General features: G+C 55.5%; 1 protein-coding gene across 1 annotated transcript; it reads right to left on the reverse strand.

The window, feature by feature from the left end:
- Positions 1-251: 251 nt before the first annotated feature.
- SOX21 (SRY-box transcription factor 21) lies at positions 252-1,288 on the reverse strand. Its single transcript, XM_082783003.1, has one exon. It carries the CDS (start codon positions 1,161-1,163, stop codon positions 321-323), a length of 843 nt encoding a protein of 280 aa, XP_082639129.1. The 5' UTR covers positions 1,164-1,288; the 3' UTR covers positions 252-320.
- Between the last annotated feature and the right edge of the window lie 6,895 nt (positions 1,289-8,183).

Consider the following 8,183-nt stretch of genomic DNA (forward strand, 5'->3'; position numbering starts at 1 on the left):
CGGGGCGCGGGGAAAGAAAGGGGCTGGGGTTTCGCGGCGCTTCCCCTCTCCTATTTTAATCTTCTGGGGATTTTTTTTGTGCCTTTTTTTTCCTTTTTTTTTTTTTTTTCCCCGATACTTTCCCGGCTCGCCTATCCGCACACACCGCATGCAACACACACAAGCTCCGCGCGGGGCGGCGCGCAACAGGTCGCCGGCGGCCCCGCCGCTCCCCGCCGACCCCGGGACCCCCGACGGCGCTGCCCGGGCCCCCTGCCCCGGTCTCCCCGGTCCCCTCCGTCCCCGTCCCCGGTCCCCCCGCACGCCCAGGCGGCCGCGGGTCATAGCGCCGCGGCGTAGGCGGCGGGGTAAGGGTCCAGCTGGGGCTTGCCCATGCCCGGCAGGAGGATGTAGGCGAGCGGAGGCTGCAGCCCCGGGCCGGGCCAGGCGCTGCAGTTGCAGGGGATCATGTAGCCCGGGTTCCCGGGGGACGGGTGCGAGTGCGTGTGCCCCCCGGCGGCGGCCGCGGCGGCGGCGGCGGCGGCGGCGGCCCCGTGGAAGGCGCCCGCCCCGCCGGCGCCCGGGTAGCCCAGCGAGGAGGCGTAGGGCAGCGCCGAGCCCGAGGAGGACGACGAGGAGATCTCGGCCATTTTGGAGCCCAGGTCCAGCAGGGAGTAGGGGCTGCTGGCGGCGGCGGCGGCGGCCGCGGCGGCGGCGGCGGCGGCCGACGGGGGGAAGAAGACGCGGGCGGCGGCGGCGGCGGCGGCGGCCGCCGCCTTCTCGGGGTTGGCGAGCAGCGAGTCGGGCACCAGCCCGCCGGCCCCGGCGCCGTGCAGCCCGGCCGCCTTCAGCCCGTGCGGGTGCTCGTGGTCCGCCACGCCGGCCAGCCCGTAGGGCACGGGGAAGGCGAACTTGTCCTTCTTGAGCAGCGTCTTGGGCTTGCGGCGCGGCCGGTACTTGTAGTCGGGGTGCTCCTTCATGTGCATGGCCCGCAGCCGCTTGGCCTCGTCGATGAAGGGCCGCTTCTCCGACTCGGTGAGCAGCTTCCACTCGGCGCCCAGGCGCTTGCTGATCTCCGAGTTGTGCATCTTGGGGTTCTCCTGGGCCATCTTCCGCCGCTGCGCCCGCGACCACACCATGAAGGCGTTCATGGGTCTCTTGACGTGGTCCACCGGCTTGGACATGGTGCTGGCCCCCCGCGGCCCCGGCGCCACGCGGCCCCCGCCGGCCACCTCCTCCTTCTCCTCCTGCTGCTGCCGCTGCTGCTGCTGCTGCTCTGCCTCCTCCTCCTCCTCTCCCTCGGCCCCGCCGCGCTCCGCTCCTCCCAAGCCGCTCTCGGCTCCCTCTCTGCGGCGGCCCCGCTCCGGGCGCGGGGCTCTGCCGGCCGGCGGCTCCGGCTCCCCGTCAGGGCTCCGGGCCGGGCGCCGCTCCCCGCCGCTCGTCCTCGGCCGGAGCCCGGGCGGGCGAGTCCGGCGAGCCCCGACGGCGCTCCCTCGGCGGCCTCCCTCCCGGGGGGCGGCGGCGGTCAGAGCCCGCCCGGAGCCATCGCCGCCCGCGGGGCTCGGGGGGGCGGCGCGGCGCGGTGCGGGACGGCGGCTCCGCGGCGGCCCGGGCGCTGCGGGGGGCCCCGGGGGCGCGGGCCGCGGACGGCTCCGCTCACAGCCGCCCCGCTCCGCCCGCGGGGGCGCGGCGAGCAGCCCGCTCCTCGCTCATACTCGCCGCCGGGCTCTTCCTCCTCCTCCTCCTCCTCTTCTTCTTCTTCTTCTTCTTCCTCCTCCTCCTCCTCCTCCTCCTCCTCCTCCGGCGGCGGGCAAACTTCGCCAAGTTTCAGGCGGGCGGCTCCGGCGCGCCGCTCGCCCGCGCTCCCCCTTCTCCGGGAGCCGCCGGGTCTCTCTGGGTTTTCTTGGCCGCCGCCGACTCGGAGGGGCGGCGGGGCGGGCGGGAGCGGCGGGGGGCGGAGGGAGGGAGGCAGGGCGAGGGCGAGGAGGAGGAGGAGGAGGAGGAGGAGGAGGAGGAGGAGGAAGGGGGGGCTCCCAATTAAAACGCTCGGCGCTCTCCGCCGGCCGGGGAGCCGGGCCGGGGGTGAGGTCCGCGCCGGGTCCCGCCGCCCCCTCCTCCTCCTCCTCCTCCTGCTGCTGTCTGTCCTTCTTCCTCCTCCTCTCCTTCCTCCTCCTCCTCCTCCTCCCCCCGCCGCGGCACCGCGCGCTCCCCGTGCCCGCCGTCGGGGCGGGGCCGCCGCGCCGGGAGGGGGCGTGGCCTAGAGGGAGGAGGGCGTGGCCACACAGCGCTGACCACGCCCCCCTCGGCTCCCCGGCAGGTTGGGGAGCGGAGGGGCGGCCCCGCGCCTGCGCACTGCGCCCCCCCCCCATGCCCGGGCTGACCGGGGCCGCTCCTGGCCCTCAGCCGGGGGCTGCCCACGGAGCCCCCGCCGCCCGCGGAGCCCCCTCCGGGCCCTGCCCGCCCCGGGCTCCCGCGGGGCTTCCCGGAGCGCCTCGGCCCCTCAGCGCCCTCCTGAAGCGCTGGGCTGCCCCGAAGGGAGGGAGCGGGCGGCTGCTCGCCCCCCTCACTCAGTGCTCTCCAAACCCGCCTTGCCGGGGTTTGGCCCCCCCCGACAACCCGTGACAAATAAAAAATAAAAGAAAAAAGTTGTCGAAAGCCGAGCTCCGTGCCCAGCCCCCGAGGCAGATGCTCCCCGGGACGCACCTGTGCGCGCCTCTGGTCACCTTCCCTCCTCCCAGCGCTGAAGGTGCCCGAGTTTCCCAGCCGCACATTATCCTACGCGGTTCCTCCCCGGGCTGAACCCCCCAAATCTCCCTCTCACGCGTGTTTTTCCCCCTCGCAAGCCTTTGAAGGTCTCCTTTCCCCACCAACCCTCCCGCTAGCCGCTGGCCGCACGCTCCCTCCAGCAGCTCCTGCGGCTACGGGAGGGAAGGAGGGAGGGAGGGAGGGAGGCAGGTCTGAGCCTCCTCCGACAGCTTCGCACCGAGGGCTGCGAGCCCTTATCAGCTCCGCCTGATAAGCTGAGCCAGGCTGGGCTCAGCTCCCCGAGCCCCGGCCGGGGCCAGCCGCGGCTCTCGGCCGGGTGCGGGGCGCTGCGGGGGGCCCGTCCCCCCCCCCCCCGCCAAGGAGCCAAGGCTTTATCGGAGTTCAGTTCCTTATCTGCATTTTTTTTATTATTATTCCTTGTTTTTTTTTTTTTTTTTTTTTTTTTTTTTTTTTTTAAGCCTCCGCTGTGATCTTCGCGGAGTTGTGCGAGTGTGTTAATTGCGCTGATAATGCGGCGTTATCGATACAATGACAGCGCGCTCGTGTACGATGGGATCTGCTTGCCTCTGACCTGTCACTTCTGACGCGTGCAAATTCAAGGGCGCAATCTTTCCCTCTGTTATCGGGGGGGGGGGGGAGGCAAAAAAAATAATAATAATAAAGTAAGAATAAAAACCCGAGCAGATGCGCTGGCGCACGGAGGCTGAACAAGGAATTCCTGCACCCAGCGCTGTCTTCCACCGAGCGAGATCAAAGCGCTTTCTCAACCTGTTGCGGGGTCTTAGGGCATCTCCCCGACCCCACAGCGTAATCCCGCCGGGTTTGCCCTTGTTTTTTTGCCACCCAGCCCGAGCAGCCTCGGGTTCCTCGGGTTTTGGGCGCCCGGCACCGCACCGCCGGTCCCGGCGCTGTTAATTCAAAGCCGAGAGTTTCAAGCGAGTTTCGAGGAAGCAAAGCTCCTCGCCTCCTGATTTTTATTGGCGCTTAATAATCGGGTGGCGAGTGGAGGAGATAAAAAAGTAGGCGAAGAATAGTGGTTAGCCCGATAGCGATCTCCACCTAATCATTCCGGCTGCCTGAAAAGCTGACTCACGGGCTCTGGAGACCTAGCGCTGCGCCGTGTTTGGAGAGCCCCAGCGCGTTTTCACGGCTTTGTTTGCGCACTTAAGCGTTTCCACACGCCGGCTTGCAAGTTGACATTTCGCTTTGTGGAGGTATCAGCCACCGATTCCACATCACTTGCAGCTGTCAAAAGTTGCCAGGCGCGCTGCTAGCTTAAACACACTGCGGGCTAACTTTTCTGCTCGCACGGAGTCTTGCAAGACCTGCCCCCAAGCATTTTCCCCCCTTCCAACGTCGAGTACACCTGTAGCGAGAGAGGGCTCTTTAGCCCGTGATCCCCTTATCGTGCCCGATACGCAAAATTCATTCATTTAAGCAGCGCTCTCAGAAGAAGCTCGGTGTTATTATTTTTCAATAAGAGTCACTTATTAGAGCAGCTGGTAGCCCGAGCTTGTGTGAAGTGCCTGGCAAAGGACGCTACCATAAAACACTGGTTTCTAAGTTTATAGTTTCTAATTTGGCTGTGAAAGTGTGATTCTGGATGGAACTTGGCACTCGAGGGCTCAGCTGGAGAGTAAACTTTTTATAATAAAAGCATCGGTTTATTGCATTTGCTATTTCAAGTTAAAAGGGAATTAACAAAGTTTTTACTAGTTTTGGAAGCTTAGGGAAGTCCCATAATTTTTCTTGAAAATTAAAAGTTACGGTGTTGGGAAGGGTGGGATAAGTTCTGCTGTGAGTGCGTGTGTGTGATTTCATGTGCCGTTATTTTTAAGGCAAACCCGATCCCTGCGCGTTAGGACAGCGGCACTGCTCTTGCAGCACCACCAGACAGACGCAGGTCTCGCACATCAGCCGCAGGCAGTTCCGAGCAGAGACCTTGGCGGTGATGGGTCCTTACTACTTTCAGCCACCAGGAAATGTTTAAAACGCAGCCTGTCCTGATTAACTATGACACGAGGTAAAACTTGGCTATCATGCACGCACTCCATTTGTAATCGAAGCAACTTTCACGTACTTCACTGACTCCTTTTTTTTTTTTTTTTTTTTTTCCCTCCTGCTTTTTAATCCTGTTAGCTTTGCAGGGGTCATGCAGCCTGGGAAAAGCGATCAGAGCAGCAGACAAGGATGTTTTTAGAACAAAACCAGGAGCTGGGTGGTTACATGCTAGCACCTGACCCCTAGCTGCTAAGTCCCTAGCACTCAAAGGTAAAAAAAAGTAAGTTTGCTGCAAGTTCCTGGTCAGACTTGGATGTTCCAGAACAGGCAACCAAATACCACCTGATCACAAGCAGCTACCTACAGCTCATCAAGTATGAGGAAGTGTAAGCTTCCCTTCTCTCAAGTGCTGAAATCAGAGCTGATACGGATGGAGACCGCCAGCTATCCGGGATGCAGGTTTTTCTGTGTGAGCAGCTGCCTCTAGCTTTTCTTCAAAGGAATTACTTTTCCAAGAGTAAAGGACCTCAACAGTGTGTGTGGAACTATCTTGACCAGGCTTTATAGTGGGGTTCAGTACTTCACTGTTAGCAAAGGATAGCCTTGCTCCTAGGCGAGTCTTCCCCTGCTGTAGGTTTCTTTCACAGGCTATTAAAATGTCACTAGACAAAGATCAGGAATCCTTAACTGCTGTCCCTGCTTTCTGGGCTGCTCTTGCTCACCCACCTTCTGCCCCTTTCATTCACATTTTCTGTTGCCCAGTGAGTGGCTAAAAAGGGAGGACTGAGTGCCCTTTAATCCAATGGTTAGGAGCCTCTTCTGCAAAGGGAGCCTCACTGTGAAAGAGAAATCAGATCGTGTGTTCTTGAGTAGATCATGAAGCTTTTTAACTAAGAGTGGTTTTTTTTTTTGTTGTTTGTTTTGTTTTGTTTGTTTGTTTGTTTTCCCAGAGGGAGAGGGATCTTTGAAGATTTTTACATTTCAATTCAATTTAAATTGTAAACTGACAATCATCAGTTTGTCTTCTTGTTTCACTTCTTAGGGCTGTCCAGCAGACATAGAGGTGTTTTTTTGTTTTGCTTTGTTTTTTCTTGGAATAAATACATTTTAATGACCACTTTTGTTCAGGAATGAGTCATACCTATGAACCACCCGAAGTCGTTTTATTAGTCATGGGTGCTAGGCAGCTCCTAAAAAATCCATGCCATTTTGAAGACAAGCTTTTCTATTTCACTGGATAAGATGGTGGCCTGGGTACCTTTGGGAAGCACTCCAGGATCTGTAAGGACACACAAGGAAACTAAAACAAAGATCAGAGTTAAATGTTTGGGCCATTCCTCTCTGAAGAAAAGCTGAGCATAAGTCTTTGCTGTTTCATTATAATTACTTTTTAGTTGACTACAAACAAGTAATGAAAAGAGACCCTTAACAGAAGGAATTTATGTCCCTTCTTGGTCATAAATTCACAGTCTTTTCTTCTTTATTAACAGTGTCTTGCTTATCGATTTGTAAGACCGGCCATTTTCTGGGTTCTGTTCAGCAATGAGGAATCACAATACCAAGTCACTCGGGAAAGGTCAAAGCTATTGGTCATGAGCTACTTCTAGTGACCAAATGGCAGAGGAAGCCCATGCATACACCCCACACCCACATTAGCACCTGTAACTGTATTTTAGTTCAGATTAACAGCTTTCCAAGCAAAGCTTCTCACTCACTGTCATTTAATTTCCATGGAGGAGCAGGTGAGACTGAACTGGAAGATGCTCCTCAACTGTCAATGAGACTGTGCTCTGAGAAGAGTCTAGTTCAGCCAGCATCAACTGTACCCAGATGGTATAAAATCAGTGTTATTTAGTGCTCTTGATTCAGACAGCTGACAGCTTTTTATATCCATTTATTTTAGGTGCTTTGGGGATGAGCTTTTCTACCTGAGTGAAGTGACAGGATGCTTCTGCTTCCCATGAGTATGCTGCTGGGAAACGAGCCCCTCCACTTTGCGGTTGCTCTGTGAGTACCTGTAGGCATAGGAAGTCAAAAAATGTGAATTGAAGAATTCTTGGTTGCCTGTCCCCCATCTTTACCTCAGCCTTTAAGATTCTGCTAAACTTTGCACTATTTTTGCAACACTTTTACTAGTCTACAGCAGGATGTGTAATGGCTTCCATTGTTGTGGAGATTGAACTCAGACTATCAAGTATTCTCAGGTGAGTTGAATAGTTAACTCTTATTGTGATAAACATTGGCTATTTTTTTTTTTTTTGTCACTTAAGTGTATTTATAATAGTTTCAATAATAATAATTGCCATACATTTTTTCTTTATAACCAAATCTGGATTTTTTTTTCTCTCTCTTTTTGTATCAGTAATCTATTACTTTGAATAACTTGTTTCGATTAGTGCTTGACAGGTGGGTGTAATCATATCTTAAGAAAACTGATTAATAAAAACATCAGTAAGAATATTAATAATAGCCACACAACACTGAGCTCTTTTGCCAGGAAAGGATAGTCTCTGCAGCACTGTAAATGTTGGAGTATTTTGTCTGGTACTGGACTTCACAAAAGACATAGAGTCATGGAACATAATGCAGAAAGACTGTTGAGAGGTCTGAAAAATGTGATTTATAAGAAAGGGTTGAAAGCAGCATTGTTACTTAAACTGAATAAGAGATGACTTAGGAGACAAAATGGTCTTGGAGGGATTTAAAGGTAATTGCAGTGATGAGGAGATTGAATTGTCCTGTGTGTTTCTGGGCCTAGGCAACAGGTAATTCACCTTAAGATGTGAATTCAAGTTAAACGCTAGAAAAAATAAGCTGCGAACAGTGAGGATAGATATGTGGAGCCTCCCCTTGCCTGGGGAGCCTGTGGGAATATGGAGGGATTTTAAGAACAGGTTAGACTAATTTGGCAAGGTTGGCCATGCCTTAGAACAGGAGTTTTCCTGCCTGGCTTTGTACAAGTCAATGACATGGGAAGAATCAAACTGAAGTTTGGCTTGTTTCTTCTTGGGATCCATTTTCCTTTTTGCTCCTCAGGATCCAGATGTTCTGCCAGTTCACAGCCCACATCTTCGCTCTTCCTCTCCTACCCATGCGTGTGACCAGCACCACTGCCACCACACTGCCCCACTGCCTGAAATGCTCCTGTATGCCATCATCTCCTCATAGTGCAGCAGGTGGACATCCTGCTCTGGGGGCTGACACGGGCTAAGCGGCATCTTCTTCCTTATGGAGAAGCACAACCCCATCAGCTATGATTTTAAAATATCTGGTGATGAAAATTCATCTCAGTACCCAGACAAAAGGTACGTCTTCCATAGACATGCTGAAGAATTATTTATTTTTCCTTTCTGGTCCCCTTCGTTTATTTGGCACTTGTCTCCTCTTTCTTCTTAGCATAATCTTTTCATTATCTGTGAGAAGTCTTGTTCCTGAAA

This window comes from Aythya marila (assembly GCF_965140915.1).
Source record: "Aythya marila genome assembly, chromosome: 1".
NCBI lineage: Eukaryota > Metazoa > Chordata > Aves > Anseriformes > Anatidae > Aythya > Aythya marila.

Bases quoted from the DNA above. Each gene is read 5' to 3' on its own strand.
- SOX21 (XM_082783003.1), bottom strand. From the start codon at position 1,163: ATGTCCAAGCCGGTGGACCACGTCAAGAGACCCATGAACGCCTTCATG.